Source organism: Vanessa cardui, chromosome 19 (genome assembly GCF_905220365.1).
Source record: "Vanessa cardui chromosome 19, ilVanCard2.1, whole genome shotgun sequence".
Lineage (NCBI taxonomy): Eukaryota > Metazoa > Arthropoda > Insecta > Lepidoptera > Nymphalidae > Vanessa > Vanessa cardui.
Window position 1 is genome coordinate 8,782,575 of NC_061141.1, and position 18,055 is coordinate 8,800,629.

The 18,055-nt window shown below is 32.3% G+C and overlaps 1 protein-coding gene across 3 annotated transcripts in view; it reads right to left on the reverse strand.

Annotated features, from left to right (window-relative positions):
* The window catches only part of LOC124537967 (synaptotagmin-10-like), a 137,534-nt gene that overhangs the window by 25,965 nt on the left and 93,514 nt on the right, over window positions 1–18,055 (reverse strand). For 2 of the 3 annotated variants that reach the window (XM_047114964.1, XM_047114966.1), the window contains exons 3-5: window positions 16,825–16,978; window positions 10,361–10,504; window positions 1,940–2,062 (exon numbers count right to left, since the gene is read on the reverse strand). In XM_047114964.1, the coding sequence (XP_046970920.1) occupies window positions 1,940–2,062; window positions 10,361–10,504; window positions 16,825–16,978 (421 nt within the window). The remainder of the gene's footprint in view (window positions 1–1,939; window positions 2,063–10,360; window positions 10,505–16,824; window positions 16,979–18,055) is intronic. The other variant, XM_047114965.1, reaches the window with a different exon arrangement.

Consider the following 18,055-nt stretch of genomic DNA (forward strand, 5'->3'; position numbering starts at 1 on the left):
ATATATGTTATATTCGTTTTTGGCGCTCGTGTAAGAAGTTATTAAGGTGAATGTACGGAATCTGCTAAACGATCTACGCTTATTCATCTCGTGCTCGGCGGTGAAAGAAAACATCGTGAGGAAACCTGCATGTGTCTAATTTCATCGAAATTCTGCCACATTTGCATTCCACCAACCCGCATTGGAACAGCGTGGTGGAATATGTTCCAAACCCTCTCCTTAATGGAAGAGGAGGCCTTATGTTAGCAGTGGGAAATGTACAGGCTGTTACTTTACTTTACTTTATCCAGATATTATATTATAGTACATATAATAAAGAAAATTCCTTAGCCACATTACTTCGTCATCTTTTTGTATTGTATTGTTTTTTTTTTCTCTTTCTTTGTACTCCCTTAATATGAATATACTAATAGAGTACATACGAGCATAAAATTTAAACTTAATAATAAGTTTAATAAATGGGAAGCCACTTGCCTCCGTTAACAACTTCAATCAATTTAAATAATTGTAATTATTAACATGACTGTATTTTTTTAAATGTTGAAAAAGAGTAACTACTGGGTTTCTTGCCGGTTCTTCTCGGTAGAATCTACTTTCCGAACCGGTGGTAGCTTCACTTAATTGTTAAATGACGATTCAAAAGTGCTTGTAAAAGCCCACTTGAATAAAGTATACTTTGATTTTGATTTTTGAATGCATTTTGTTTTATTTGTGAACAGGTGAACAGTTAAAACAAATTATACACGTCAAATTCTTTGTTTTGTTAAATACAAATTAGCAAGATTATCTTAAAAAACACGTGTCTTTCCATTGATTGATCAATTGAAAGAATAGTTTGTCGGTCTGCGTGTTGTCTATTGACTGAATATTTTATATGCTTTATTTAATGTATACCTTTATAATCTGGGTTATTATATAACCTTCCAAACAGGAAGCCATCCGTAGTAATCCGATTATTGAAATCTACATAGCTTCCCGGAGTCTAATCCCGAGTCAGTTGGATGAAAAATATTAGTTTCTCTATCGAAAACAAATTCGATAGCAGCTTTAAGTTTCGCAGTTCAGTAAAGCGCTTCTCAAACCTCGACTTCATCGAAATTAACTTGCATTTGTATCAAAATAACTCTTATTACTAATCTCCTTTGAAAATAAGCGCCGTGACCTAAATCTGTCATAAGAGCATTGTCATAATCTTCATCATTATAATCACTGCCTTGATAAAATCCAATTATATTGACTTTGAAGTTAATTATCTTTATTAAATATGGAAGTGTTATATTTGTTTATTTATTGACAATTATAAATTACAATTTACTACATTCGGAAATAAACAACCTCGTACCTTAGTATAATATAATACGTACGAAATATTATACTTTTTTATTTGTAATAGTCTGGAGACAATCGCTTCATACCCAATAAAGTCATGTTGTTAGTTCCATGCTGCGTTCCTTTGAAATTGTAATTGAAAGCATTTGAGCTGGGATCCTGATGTAAAAACGTAAACATTGTCCCAAAAAACAGTCACTGACCGTCATGAATGTGACGGGTAATTGAAGTTACAACTAAATACTTCCTAATGGTCTTAGTATATAAATCATAACAACTTGGAAATTCTTTGATATGTTGCTTACTTACACAACAATAAGTATTGAAAAGCGACAGTCATTATTTTAATTTTTCTCAGCTAACTTATATTTAGGGTCCAGGTCATAGATTACACGATTATTATATTGGCTTCTTTGCCCCAGTCTGCCAAAGGTATTAATTAATTCGATTATTGAAATAAACTCGACCTACTCCTTAAGAGATAGCCAGGCATAGAGTGGAATGGAACATTATGAGTCTGTTCCATTGTTTTATAAGGACTGGTAAGGATATAAAATAATTCAATTCTCGAAACCCTTGACAAAAGTTTCTAAAGGTTTTAAATACATACCTTGACAACAAGAGCCTCTACTTCTTGGTCATATCTCAGAGCGAAGTGTAATTTGCCGCAAAATTCCAACTCCCCGCTGTCTGTCGAAGATTGGCGTACCAGCTCGTTCTTGTACAGCTCCGGCTGCAAAAACAATAACATTAAAATACAAATTTAATGATGAATATTCTTGAATGTGGAATAGTTCCCAATAGTTATACGAAAGAGTGCTTAGTGAAAAACAATTATGTTAGTATGGTGATAAATGACTTTTTTATGATATGTCGTGGACGACCAATAGGCCCAAAAACAAATGCGCTGTAAGAAATATTCACCATTCCTTTCATGTTCAATATGTATGGGAACTAATATGTTACGTCCCTTGTGCCTGAAGTTACACTAGCTCACTCACCCTTCATATTGGAATGCACTAATATGAGTATAATGATTATTGCTGTTTTGCGGTAGAATATCTGATGAATTTAGAATATTGAAGATTCATTTTATGAGGATGGAATAAAAGTCAAGACCAGGACATCGTCGGATGCGAAGATGGAATTTGACTGACCTTATTTTTAAACATGTTTCATTTGAATAATTTATAATTCAAAATTGATTAAAGCAGTTTATCCATTTCATCTAGGCTATTTTTGTTTTATAAATGGATTCCTGGACATACAGTATAATTCAATTTCATGGCTTTTATTTATTAATGTTGACAGAACACATTAAAGGTGTAAACAGTTATACATCTGTTATATTATAATTCATGCTGAATCTCTTTATTTTCATATTGAGATGTTGAATGGATGGTTTTGTACAAGGCCGTTTAGGTAGGTGACAACTCAGCATTTATTCTACCTTTAAACATATTAATTAGTGTTATTTTGTTCCGGTTTGAACGGTGATTGGCCCAATCTAACTACTGGCATAACGGACGTAACATCGTTGGATGGCGTAATAGCGTAGCTGCAGTTCAGTTCCTGACTTTACGTTAGCCACTTTTTATCAACTGTGACTAACGTTTAGTCAGCAACTAACAGTTTATTTCGAAATTGATTAATTTTAGTTTCCCCTTATCTTATTTATTTATGGATACAAAGTAGTTAAGAAAGATAATATATTTCATATTGGAAATCTTTACGCAATTTAAATACATTTTTTATTTTATTTAAATTAAAACATGATCTTGTGAAATTAAACATACTGAATGATTTCATTTATTATTCAAGATAACACGCTTTTTGGTATTGAATCGAATATTTTAAAGAACACATTAATCAACACCATACATTTTAATTATATAATATTCGAATACAATGTGTTTTCTGATAGTGGAAATATATAAAAGGATACTTAATGTGTTTATCTTAAATGTATCAACAAACTGGCCATCACAAAAGGGAAAAGCGGCGATCGGCTTAAAATTAAAAACATTTTCATTATTTATGAGTGCTCTCAATTGCAATACTGTTTGTTGCCAGTTTAAATATAATTTATGGTATTAATGTCACGCACACAGGTATAACTATGAGTATATGACGAGACAACGTTTCAAAAAATAATTAAAAACCCGAACGTAATAATTTCTTACTTTGTTTAGGTAGGCAGATTAACTACAGAACTACCTAGTGCGTAGAGGTCATCTTTAAAATCAATTTTTCAACTGTCAATGCGGTAAACATGCAATTTTAGATTTTTTATGATTCTATATCTGCCTGTAGGCAGAGAGCTGGCAATGCCACCTGATCAAATCCAAACCAAATCACCTTAATGGTACCATAAACATTAGAACTGAAATATCAAACATTCATTACAAACCAATGCAGCACGAAAGTTACACTGGCTCACTCACCCTTCAAACCGGAACACAACAATATTGAGTACTGTTATTTGGCGGTAGAATAACTGATGAGTGCGTGGTACCTACCCAGACGGGCTAGCACGAAGCCCTACCACCAAGTGCACCAATTAAATAATACTGCATTTTAGTGTGAGAACATGTAATGTCTTCAAAAATCAATGTCAAATATAAATAACTCTTAACAAGTATTACATTTATTTTGTCAAATACTTATATTGTAAGTACGTTGTTCAAACGACTTACAGGGTCATATCTGGCCGAGTTAGTCATTGTTACAGAGAGATTACAGCTTAGCGTTGAGGATTGAAGAGAATTATCTGCGTTTCGATTCGTACGTAATATATCAACCTGTGTAACCTTTCATTAAATTCGTAAATAAGCCTTCTTATGATATTTTTGCAATATCCTTAGAAATATGTATGCATTTATTTATGGGTGTGCAAGCACGTTTAATTTAAGGTACCACTCACGCATCATATAAAACAGCAACACTTAGTATTATTGAGTTAAGGTTTGAAAGTACCCTAAACACTAACTTCAGGCACAATAATTGGTGTCTTTTTGTAAGGGACCACTTACCAACAGGTGATCCATTTGTCCGAATTTGTGAAATTGACGGGTTACTGCCATTTTTAATTGAACCAAGACAGTACCTCAGGAGATATTTTAATACACGAAACTAGCACACTATTCAATCAGTTTTATAACTCGAAAATTGGTGATCCTGATTATCTAACCCAGCAATGGAACTTCATATACAGGTTACAGGCAAACAAGAGTTAAATGTAACACAAGTATTATACTGTAAGCACTGAGGAATATTCAATTTAAGTAATATTAGTAATTACTTAAATTGAATATTGTAGTGTGTGTACACCAATACCTCAGTGTACGCCAATATAGCATCTACATACCGAAACGGTGGTAGCTTTGCTTAATTTAGTTTTGTAAAATTGTGATTCAAAAGTGCTCTTAAAAGAAATCAAACTGCTATATTTTAATTTAGATTTTTATTTATTAAATGTTACGGTTTTTTTTTTATTTTTAGTTGGTGGACCTCGATATTTCTACATCAACTGCGAATGTATTTTATATTTTACTGTAAAAAATATGGAAAACATCCCGTATTTAATAACTGTAATAATGAAAACTAGCGACCCGCCCCGGTTTCGCTCGGGTGCAAAGCTGATACTAAATGTACTACAGAAGTTGTTTAGGGGTTGTCCATTAATCACGTGAGGCTTGAAAGGGGGGGAGGGGTTTGATAAAAATCACGAAAATAACACAAGGGGGAGGGGGGGGTGTAGTAAGATATCTCGTGTATTTATTTTTTCGTCTAATGCGCGATTTTTAAACAAATATGGTCCTTAATTTCAGAATAAAATAAGATTATAGTTTATACCTGTATTTAAATTAAGATAATATTCAGAAAATTTTAAGATTCGTTGTAGGTACTAAAAATACACGTGATATTGAGAAGGGGGAGGGGGTGTGGTCTTAAACCTCACTACGTATCACCAATGGGGGAGGGGGGGTTAAAAAATGCTAAAAAAAGATCACGTGATTAATGGACAACCCCTTATTTACGACATCACACATGTTTCTTTACTTTACTGTCCATGTATTATATACAAAAACCTCATTCTCGAATCACTCTATCTATTAAAAAAAACGAATCAAAATCCGATATAGGGACAGAGAAAGCGATTTTGTTTTATACTATGACCATGTTAATTTAAAATCTTATATTAAATGTTAACCTACCAAAGGCTGGGAATATGGATTCTATCGAAAATAACCAGTCAGAAACTCGGTACTCGATGTCATTTAAAATTCAAAGTCATATCAATCAAATGCAATTAAATATGTGTTCTGAAAGTTAACGAGCCCTAACCCACGCTTTTTATTATGATTTTTATTATTTCAAGGTTTAAAATTGAGTTATAACTGGAAAACTGTTTAATTATCACTGGCAATATTTTTTCCGAGACTCGAGGCGATTCATTTAAAAATAGAATAATTATAAACTTCTTGCAAAATAAATCATTTTTTAACTGTATATAGTTTTTCTTGGAGGTCGGATTTTTTGCAAACCAGTCTGTCTAAGTAACCCACTCATCAAATATTCAACCACAAAACATCAATTCTTATTAATGTTGTATTTCGATTGGAAGGCTAAGTGAGACAGTTAATCTGATATTCTACCGCCAAATAGCTTAATTAGTATTGTTGTGTTCCGTTTGAAGTGTGATTGAGTCAGTCTATATAGACAAGGGGCATAACATATTAGCCCACAAGTTTGCTTTGGGCATTTGCGATGCAAGGAATGTTTAATATGTTTTACGAATCAAATGTCTCTGGTCGTCGAAACCACTTATCATTTGTTCCGTTTAAAAATTCATAAACTAAATATGTGTTTGTCATTCACCTCGTATCTCGATAAGCAGTTAAGAGAAACGCCTCAAAGAAACCAGTAGGTAACCAATGAAATTCGAATATACGGAAGACGTATACGTAAACCGACGGTGCTGCGAAATGGAATAAACCCAGGTTTGAACCCAGTACATTATGATTTCTCATTTATGTAAGACTAACCATTTCTTCCTCGCGTCTTTTAATTTAACAAAAAAGTTATTGTTGTTGCCTAAACTACTTCCTATTACATCAGCTATCTGCATTAAGGTCCTATCAAAATCGAAAATGAAATCGATTTTGAGAAATTAACCGAAACAAATAGACAAACTGACTGTAGTAGTATATACATATGTATTTAGTAAAAAGCGTCTATTTTCAAATGACTTAAAGGAGGAGGTTATCAATTCGTAGTCGTATAATATTTTTCATTTCATTTTACTTAGAAGGACTCTAAAAAATATGTTGAATAGGCAATTATTTTTATTAATTTATAGTGCTTATTTATTTGTTTAAAATAGTGGTTTTTATAAACCGCTTTTTCTTTTTGTTAAAATTTTTATTTATACTATTACAAACAGACACACCAATTTTATTATATGTAACAAGGCAATCAAGCCAATTCGAAATCAGTATACTTTTTTACAAAGCAAGATCGACAATAGCTTAGCGCTTCATTCGTGAGCGCTTCTATCGAGAACGGATTCGCTGAATCGTAATTAGGAAACGGATGACGGGAATAGTCTTAAAGTAAAAAGCTGAGCTCCTTCAATGGAAAATAAGATCTAAATCTTTATAATGCCTACAAGTTATGATAGTCTTATTTTGTTTTAAATATTCTTCTTTTACTATCTGAAAATTATACTTCATAAATTACTTCTATAATTAATAATTATACGTAGAAGAATCGTGCGATTTTAATAATATGGCAAATATTTGTGCCAGTTGTGTCTCAACCTTGATAGGTAAGAGTAGAGCAAATGTTACCTTGCCTGCTGTGATACACATGTGTCACAAAATATATCCGTCAATAATATGCTTCCATAACCACCAACCATGAGATGAGTTGCAAACACACATACTAAGCACATGAAAATTTGGTGAACACTTGAATTATAATTTCTCATCTTTGGTTTACATTCGTTCTATCTATACTTTTTTCTGGGCTAGCATATGCATACGAGCATATGGGCCATCTGATGGCAAGTGTTCACCAGCGACAATGGCGCTGTTAGAAATATTAACCATTCCTTTTATAAGATAAGATTAAAATATTTTCCATTCCTTACATTGCCAATGAGCCACTAATCTTGAGAACTAAGATGTTATGTCCTTTGTGCCTGTAGTCACCCTTCAAACCGAAACACAACAATACTGAGTACAGTTGTTTGGTGGTATAGTATCTGATGAGTGGGTGGTATCAACCCAGATGTACTTACACAAAGCCGTACAGTACAGTACAGTAAAAATGTTTAAATACAACAACATTTCCAGTTCATAACAGTATTTTGAAATAAAGTAAACCTAAGCTGATTTAATAGACAGTAAGATTATAACAGTAAATACGTAAACAAAAAGTTTAATACTACTTTATTCCATAAGAAACTGTCCGAGGGTAAAAACATAAATAGGGCTTACAACTGACTAAGGCTGTTATTCATTCCGCATAAGATCTGTAAATAACAAGTCTTGTCCGTACATAACATATTTTTAAACTAATGGAATTCGACTCAAATATATTGATCTTGATGGTCTGTTTTCGGGATTAACAACAGTCTTCAGATTAACAATAATAAATTTATTTTACTTTATTTTTCTTATATTATATATGTATGATCATCATCATAAGCAGCAACAGCAGAAGCAGCCCATATTTGTCCACTCTAATAAAATTATACATGATATCACAGTCAAATACCCGCGAATACTAAGATTAACTGGGAAAGCTAAATCACGCCTAACTTTTACTGGCTAATCTAACGGTCAAAACAGCTATCTTTTTACAAATTTGAAACCGTCGATAAAATCTTTTTTTACTTGATGGTAGGGCTTTGTGCAAGCCCGTCTGGGTAGGTACCACCCACTCATCAGTTATTTTAACGCCAAATAACAGTAGGTACTCAGTACTGTTGTGTTCCGATTTGAAGGGTGAGTGAGCCAGTGTAATTACAGGCACGAGGGACATAACATCTTAGTTCCCAAGGTTGATTGCACATTGACGATGTAAGGAATAGTTAATATTTCTTACAGCGTCATTGTCTATGGGTGATGGTGACCACTTACCATCAGGTGGCCCATATGCTCGTCTGCCAACCTATACGATAAAACAAAAAAAAAAAACAAAAAACAATCTCCCAGGAGGAGAGTTGGGTTTAGTGGAATTTCAACCAAATTGAACACATGTAATACTCATCACAAATCGAATAAACAATTAACGTTCACGTACTAGGCTTTGAAAAACGTGACGTTTTAATCATCTCGCGGAATAGAATCAGAACTTCACTAATCCAGCTTTTTCGTCTCGTGTATAAAACTAAACAATGGTCAACAAGGAACTAAAGAACAAACTAACCATAAAATAACCATCGATCTTAGCATTGATAAATATATAAAGCGTTTCTTACATTGTCCATTGTAAATCTGAAGGAAATATTCCGCCATAATGATCGCGAGCTTCTATTCAGACGCAGATGGTAGCAAAAACTATCGTTAGTAATCAGACTATCTGGGTTAGAATAAACTGTTGGAATATTCGCAGGCTAAGGAACGACTTAGATTATCTGAAGCGTCTTTTATACTAGATTTACTGCTCGGAGCTGTTTTGTAGTTAAACCCTTTTGCATTGAGATATTTATTCATTTTTAACCGACTTCTGAAATCAGTTCATCAGTTCGACATGTATGTATAAAATATAAATATAAAGCACGTGCATATACCTATTTATATTTCAAGCACCTGAGCTTAATTTCGTAAGTGTATGTTTGTCGTTGAATTTCTTCGAAATTATTTTTAGTAAACTTCATCTTGGTAGTTTCATTAAAATCGGTCTAGTTATTTAAGATAAATATGTTTTTAGAGTACTAACTATTTCTAATTTCGAAGCCGGTTTAATTTTTTATGGATTTCAATGGTAATTTATAACCACTGGAGAATTTCGATGGCATTATATGTTTAGGACTTACGTTATATAAGTATTGACCAAAAATATACCGACCTCTCTCGTGTCTATATTTGTCATTGATCGTTCTCTTTCCGTTACAATAAGCACGTGACGCGTCACATCCAGACCTTATGAATGTTCCTGAGTCGAATAACACTAATGTCAACATTGTATTTTAGGACGCACGTGTTGGATAATAAACACGCCTTTAATCTACTTAATGTATTTCTTATTTACCTCAGACACTACACTCTATCTAGAGCTTATTATTATAAAATCCTTGTCTGTCTGAAGATCATCGTCATCATCATTATCAATATTTCTATTAACAGCGAGTTGTGTATTTAGGATCATAAAGATGATTTTATTTTTCAAAAAAAAAAATCTTCCTGAAGAAATAATTATGGGACAATTTATTTCATGGTAGGGCTTTTTGAAATCCATCTGCGTAAGTTCAATCCACTCATCAGATATTCTTCCGTCAGACATCAATACTTTGTACTGTTGTATTCCAGTTTGGAGGGTGAGTGAGCCAGTGAAAGTACAGGCACAAGGAACATAACATCTTAGTTCCCAGTGGCGATGTTCCTATACCTTACAGCGCTATCAATGAGCAGTAACGGGTTGTAATGACTGGTAACCACTAACCATTAGTGGCCCATTTGATCATTTGCCTATTTCTACCACAAAAATAAACAATAATGAAACAGAAATGAGAACTTGATCTTGGATTCCTTCAACCAATTGAAAATATTTTCACTTCAAAAAAAACTTCCGTAAAGTATCCGGCCCCTAAACCGGGTTATATGCGAATCCTGTTCATTAAAACTAGGAAAACTTGTGATGGTTATAACCTAACCTACTAAAACCAACGCGAAAATAATCATATAACCTAACCTACTGAACCCAGCGAATTTAATCGTATAAATCAGTCCACGCCCACGCAGAATGTGTACCTAGTCTATTAACAATATTAAGCTACTAAATTATCCAAGTCATAACTTACTTTAATTAGTCCAATAGATGAGTCAGCTCGTTCCAGACTACAAATGCTGAACTGGATGGAAGGTAGGTCGAGACGATGGGACAGCTGGCGTTGGAACGTCTGATGTCGATCTGGTACTATTGGCAACGTCGTTTGTCGAAGGACCTACAAAAAAAGTTATTAATTAATAATTGTATGTAACATTACCTATTATATATATATAATCATTAGTACATATTATAAAACAAAGTCACTCGACCGCGTTTGTCTGGCTGGATGTTCACTATAATCTTCAAAACGACTGAACGGATTTTCATACGGTTTTAGTTAATAGAGGAATTCATAAGAAAGGTTTAAGTATGTAATTTATTAAGGATTTTTTGTTAATAAGTTGAAATAGAACGACAATTGTTAAACATGTCGAGGAGGCAACAAAAAATGTAGATAAATATGAATAAAAGGTAAAATATATTATGGGTACGTCCTCATTTACGTGGTTAAGGTAAGTTCTGAATTAGTATAGTTTGATATTCTGTTTAATATTCCGAGTTTATGATATCAATTTAAAAATGGTACCACAAAACTACGTTTTAGAGACGTTTTATAATCTCTCCATATTTAGTTGGTGGTTATATAGCTTAGAAATCGAATGGCATTAGTATTAAAAATAGAATGACATTAGATAAACTGATTTTTAAAATATATGGCAACATTATAAGATTTTAAATTAACATGGTTATTTTTATTATTAAAGTTATTAATTTACGAATGTCTTGTTCACGAGACTTACTCACACACAGTTCTCACAGATAATGTCGAAATATCGAGCTCCACTGAACAAAAATAAAAAAAAAACATGGTAAATATCCCGATATTAATAACTTTAATAATGTGTCAACATTATTTCATATAGTTTCATATACATACTTAAAAGATATAAATAAGTGTTTTAAATTATTCACAAGGTTTAATTTTTGTTTAAGAAAATTCCAACACAAAAATAATGGGTCGAAAACGCTTCGTTAAAATTATTCGCCGACATTACGCATATTATTTTAAAATTTATATGTTAATATCTTGCACCAATTTAAATGTGACCATTCCTAGGGTCTTTAGATTGCCGAGGATTATCACTAAAAATACACGAAAAATAGTTACGCCTAACAAAATTGTCCTTCTTTTAATTTAGTTTAATTTTCAATCTGCATTGTTTCTATTAGTGTGTCAAAAATATATGAATCAAATTTCACGAAATATCCACTAAAACATTTCGCTTAATTAAAAGTGACATCTGGCTAAAATGATATTATGCTAGGTTTTCAGTTCTGCCATTTTATTGTGTTATTTATTTAACCTAAGTTTAGAATTAGTATTATTATATGACACTTAGTCATATTCTTACATAACCACTGAAGCAGAATTTCTTTCGCCGGTTATTCTCAGATCCGAGGTGTTAAATTCCGAACGGATGGTAGATTTTTGACCATCAATTAGAAAGTGTAAGCACTTCTATTTTGAATAAAGATTTTTGACTTTGACTTCTATCTATATGAATAAAAATTAATTGCCGCTTCGAAGCGACTATACTGATATGGCTAATATTTTTTGTTGTTCTTCTAATTCTCAAGACAATGTTGTATTATATATTGATAGCTTAAATATTTTTTTGAAAATTTCATCACCTTAGTGGGTGAAACTTAGGGTGAAGTTGAGCTTTGTAACCTAGTAACTAATTTAATGACATCGTCAACATTTACTCAATTAACTGAAACTTAGCGTTTGTTCAAACATTTTTTTTTCGAAACCTATAAAGGCTTTTTGATTTTATTTCATACTTTTTTATTTTACATTCGAAGCACTACAATATTATACCTTTGTATCAATATCGGATTATACATCTTGGAGGATGCTGATGATGATTGAATTGTATACAATTTATAGAAATATAATTTACAAGATATAAAGAACTCGAATAAAGTTGAGTATTATAAGAAGATAGTAATTAAATACAAATTTAATTTGTTTAACTGTGTACATCTAGACTATGCTATCAAGATAAATTAACGGTAGCCAAAGCCTTTTGAAGATTAAAGGCAAATAGAGGCTACCCTTTATTTAAAAATATCAAAGAGGTAATCTAGATATAATCATTTTAAGTGTATTTTTTTAAGTAAAAGTTAGGCGGATAGGCAAATACAACTGGTGGAAAACAGTCACTACTGCCCATACATAATGGCGTTGTAAGAGATATTTACCGTTACTTATATCGACTATACGCCACCAACCTGAAAAATAATATATTGTGTATTTTGTAATTGCACACAATCTGCATTACATAGTATAAAACAAAGTCACTTACTGCTGTCTTCTTTAAAATAACGCAACGGTTTTTGATGCTGTTTTTTTAATAGGTAGAGTGATTCGAGAGAAAGGTTTTTGTGTATAATACTTGGACAAAATAGTAAAGAAACGCGGAGTAACGTATCGGTTCGGAAAAACCGCTGGCGAAAGCTGGTTCCACAAAGTGGTTGTGCTAGGCAGAAAATGTCTTAGAAATCGCGCTGTTGTGGATTTATGGATATCTAGGTGGTGCGGGTGAAATTCAGCAGCCGCGATTAATCCGAACTCGAAACATTCCCCGTGAAAAATTCGGTAGAAGATGCAGAGTGATCGAACATTCCTACGCAAAGCCAAAGGATAAAGGAGATCAGATCAGTGTTATTAAATCGTGGAGATACGACAAATGGTGGTTTTAATTGCTTCACTATGATACATCCATCTTTTTTTATTTACTTTGTCACTCTAACCATAGGGACACATGTGTAGATCATTAAGGATGATAAGTAAGACACATTTAGAGATAAATCCTTGTATTATAATACAGGCGATTTATCATAAAGCTCTGTGCAATCATATAACTGTAATCTGTAGATGTCTTATAAAATATATTCAGAACATAATATGATTTAAACATTATTTCTTTGCTATTTGTAAAGAGTAACAATATGTTTCCTTGTTAATTCTCTAAAATGAAATCGACATGTATAACTATTGAATTTGACGTAAGTTCTCTATAAGTACAGTCGGGGTTAGAAAAGGTTCGTCACCTTAAGATCTATTTTCATGTGCTCAGTATGAGCGATAATCTGCTTTACCGATCGAGAATGACATTTTGCGTCGCGATGATTTGATATTTAGATTCAAAAGGTACTAAGAGTTTAAGACTTGATAAAGGAATTAATTTGAAAACTGACGAAGGTTTTCCTACTCTAACTGTACAATAATGTCCTTCAAAGCGAACCGACGACGGCTTTTTTCAAGAGCGACCAATCAACAAAGCCGAGCACGCGTGTTAACATAGGTATACCCTGATTTAAATTAAGGAATCAGACCGAATATATGTACTTGTATTTTATATTTTACATATACATATTATATACGTTTATGTAAATACTCATTGTCACCCGCAGCTTCTCACACGTTTTAGAGAATGGTTGTCTTTTGTCAGGCAAAAAAGTAGCCTATGTTTTTCTTTGGAGTTCAAATTTTCTACATACCAAATTTCATCAAATTCGAATCATTGGTTTGGTCGTGAAAACGCGTCAGACAGACAGACAGAGTTACTTTCACATTTATAATATTAGGATATATTAGTGACATAATATAAGCTATCATATTAGTGGCAATGGGTTATAAACCTAATAATTGTTTTTAGTACATATTTTATTAAAAACAAGGTATATATTTATATATAAATTATAGGTAATAAGGTTTTATACCAGCCATAGTAAAAACCACGATAAATTATATGCTAAATGTATGCCCGCCATAAAAGCTTTTTGTTGTCGTCACAATCGTTTGCCACTAAGTGCTATAATATTTTCCTTGTACACACTTAGTTCGTACGCCTACAACATATAGTTTAGAGCGGACCATAATTCCCTGGAAACTCGGTTAATGCAACTTTGTAATGCTTTAACATCAATGATATTCTAATAAACAGATATGTTATACCCATACTAAACAACAGAAAAAAGTGTGCCGCGCCGGGGACCGTTTATTTTACATTTCCAAGTAAAAAGGATAGCTTGATAAAAAGAATAAGTAAAATGGATAACTAGATGTTTTAAATACGCAAAACGTATCACTACATAATTATGATGTATTATAACGTGTTACTGGCATAATTATGATGAAAACGACTAAAGGCAAACGTCCCAATTAGGACGTTTTCTAGTCTTCACTTTTTGCGCGTTAATGACATATCTGTTTACTAGAACATCATTGCTTTAACATCGATTTCTATACATACGTCACTGTGAAATTGTAAAAATCATTACTTTATAATCTCGTGTATTGGCTTTATAGATTGACGAAAAACTTAGGTTATATCTTTATAGCGAAGTGAGATTTGTCCCCAAATTAGAGCTCTAGTTCTCTTCCCCTTTAAATAACAGGTATAGTACGACACAACTTAAATGTAGCATCAGCAAATTCATTAAAACCGATTAATGCCGATTTATACAACCAATAGAAATAGCACCCTATCTCGCCATTCGACGCTATTCGTCACTATAGATTCTCACGTCAGTTTAACCCGAGAAAGCAAATGCATGTAAATCGACGTGATATGACAGGTCATTTTCACGTCACGTTTGTGTAAATATCATATTCCTATAAGATATAAATATTGATAATTTAGGATAGCGTATTTAATTCGGATGTGATCGGTTTTGCGAATTTTGCCGATTCTACATTTAATTTGTGACGTACTATTCTAAGAATTGCCCTTGGTAAAATATGTGATAAACGAATAGTATCTACCCAATAAGGTTTGCACAACAATCAACAATCAATAGAGAATCAAAACTGAAAATTATTCCGTAACTAAAATACAGTTTGTGAATTAGTATCAAATGGTTTTAGTTACATTCGAACTACACCAGACCCTCATTAGTTTTCATTAAGACTTACAATAGATTTGCTTTCCGTTATGAACTTCATAATAATGGCTTAATGGACGCAAGTTTGCAAATCACCTATAGGTAGCTTTGTAACGTGGGCGTTTGTATTATGAACAAAGTTAAAAACACTCAAAAATAGACGTTTTTAGTAACAATTATTACCCATCTTACCGAGTTTGTGTGGATAAAAATAGTATTCAATATTATGGAGAACGATTAGAACGCAGGCCACCATGCTGCTCGGTCGATATGATGGCTTAGACAAATGGTAGAAAATAAAGAAAGAAAATTATATTGAAACTTAAAATATTGTATATGTACCAAGACAAAGAAACATAAGAGTAATATGTACACAATAGATTCAACCAAAATTGATTTTATCTGACATAAAATGATAAAAGAATATAAATAAAACTAAAAGAAGAAAAAATAATTTATAACTGTATTTAATTCAACCCTTGCTCGGCGATGGAGGATGAATTCAGTGAACATCGTAAAAGCACTAAAAATCTTCTTAAATGTAGTGTGCCTTTAGCCTAGCAATTAATTTTAATCAATGATACGTCATACAAAAATAGTAAAAAAAAAATAACTAATATCAAAAATTTAGAAATTAACCTAAATTGTAGATCAACTGTGAAAATTATATGGAATGTTCATAAGCGTGGAAGTAATATGCTGAAAGTTAATTACTTAAGCAAAAATAAATGACTCGCAACTGGTAACATTATACTTGTATATGAGACAGCAAGCACCGTATTTGGGAGTTTAATCGCTTCATCCGCTTACATTGCTGGAACTGATTAAAACCTTAATTTTAAATTTCGTTAGTGCATTGACTTTCAACAAACTATAGATTGATAAAATGTATAATTGATAATATTTAAGATCGCAATTAATATGCAGAACAAAAGATCGTACAGATAATAATATGGTTATTATCTTTGCGATCTTTTGTTATCACCGACGCAAAGAATAGAGTCAAAAACGAATATTATATGAATGAAAGAAACTTTGATTATTTATTCACAACTAAACTTATAAGATTGTTAAGCATTCATGAAAGAATATAGACTACCTAACAACTTTTTACATGCAGACAATGCCGCAATGTTAACTATGTAGTTTTTAATAAAATAAACGATTAATATAAACGCAAATACCGATATACCTCAGTATTTTTTAATTTACTTTGTACGAATTAGTCGAGTAGTGTGTACATCGGTTATCATGATCCACTCCGAGGTCCCGAGTTCGATTCCCGGCCGAGTCGATGTAGAAAGAGTAAATTAATTTTCTAGTTGTCTTGGGTCTGGGTGTTTATGGCACCGTCGTTACTTCTGAATTTCCATAACATAAGTCCTTTAGCTACTTACATTGGCTACGATGTTGTCGAATATGTATAATTATATTTATATATTGATAATTAAAACAATTTATTATAAAATCTAACACATTTATTATATAATATATATTTTCTTAAAGTAATATTAGTAAAAATAGGAAAGAATGAATTCTTACCAAAATTCTTACCTTCTTGCCGGCATCTTTGTGCTCTTGGACGTATTCTTGCTTCAAGGGTTCAGTCTGCAGGTCAGGTAACGAGTGACTAATACGAATAGCTGCCTGGCGGGACAGCGAATCGCAGTTACTATCTTCTGATTCTCGACGCGCCCTGTATACAGAAAATTATTCATTTATCTAAATATTAATTTTTCTTTATCAATTAGCAGTTTTCTTATTATTTTAAAAAGTTATTATATATTGTCAGTAAACAATACTATCTCAAGGCGATTCACTGCAAGGTAGGTCATTTATGTAATTGAGGAAGAGAAAAGGACCAAGAATATAACCTTTTGTAACTCCCATAGTATCAGAGACACTAGACTGGCTTAATAACAAAAAACAGTTAGGGTTTACTTTGTCCACCTGAAGGATTTCCAATGTCTGCAAGTATCACATGGACTGCAGATCGCAATGAACTTCAAATACTGAAGAACAATAATCTATTAACTATCAAAATATCTGCTCTTATTTTACTGAGACTTGTTAATGTTGAGATAGGTGTAATTTGTAGTAGAGTCTAGAGTAATAGAGTTAATAATCATTTAAAAAACAAAAGAGAAAAATAAACCTTAACATCTGATGAACTTAAATCAAAAGTAATTAATATTATACTATCAATCTAGATAGATTAACGATTGAATATACTAATCTCAGAAACTATTACGGTTTAAATAATTACGTACATGCACTGGAGAGTCGGCTATTGGTATAACATAATGACTATACAACCTTGCTTTCAGCTTTACATTAATACAAATTATATTGAAAAGCCATCATATAGGTATAATCTCAATTCCGAAATGCGAGAGGTATAACAAGTAATGTATAATTAGTAATTATAGTTGTCTTGTATGTTAGTTTCTGTGGATTATAAAACCTTATTTGTTTATATAAAAACCTATTTACAGTGTTATATATGTATGTAGTTAAGTTAAGCGTTTACATATGTGTGTGTGTGTGTAACTGCGTTGCCGGTGCCAACGCTTCTAATAAATCAGTGTAACTAACCTCATACTTTAAATGACGCAGTCCTACTCCTTTACATATATAGATGACACCATCAATTCTGATATCAAATTTTATAAAAAATAATCTAGATACTTGAATTAATTAATTAAATAACACCCATAGATTTTGCGTACGGATAAAATCTCCTGTAAGTGATTGTTAGGTAGTCTTGCAGAAC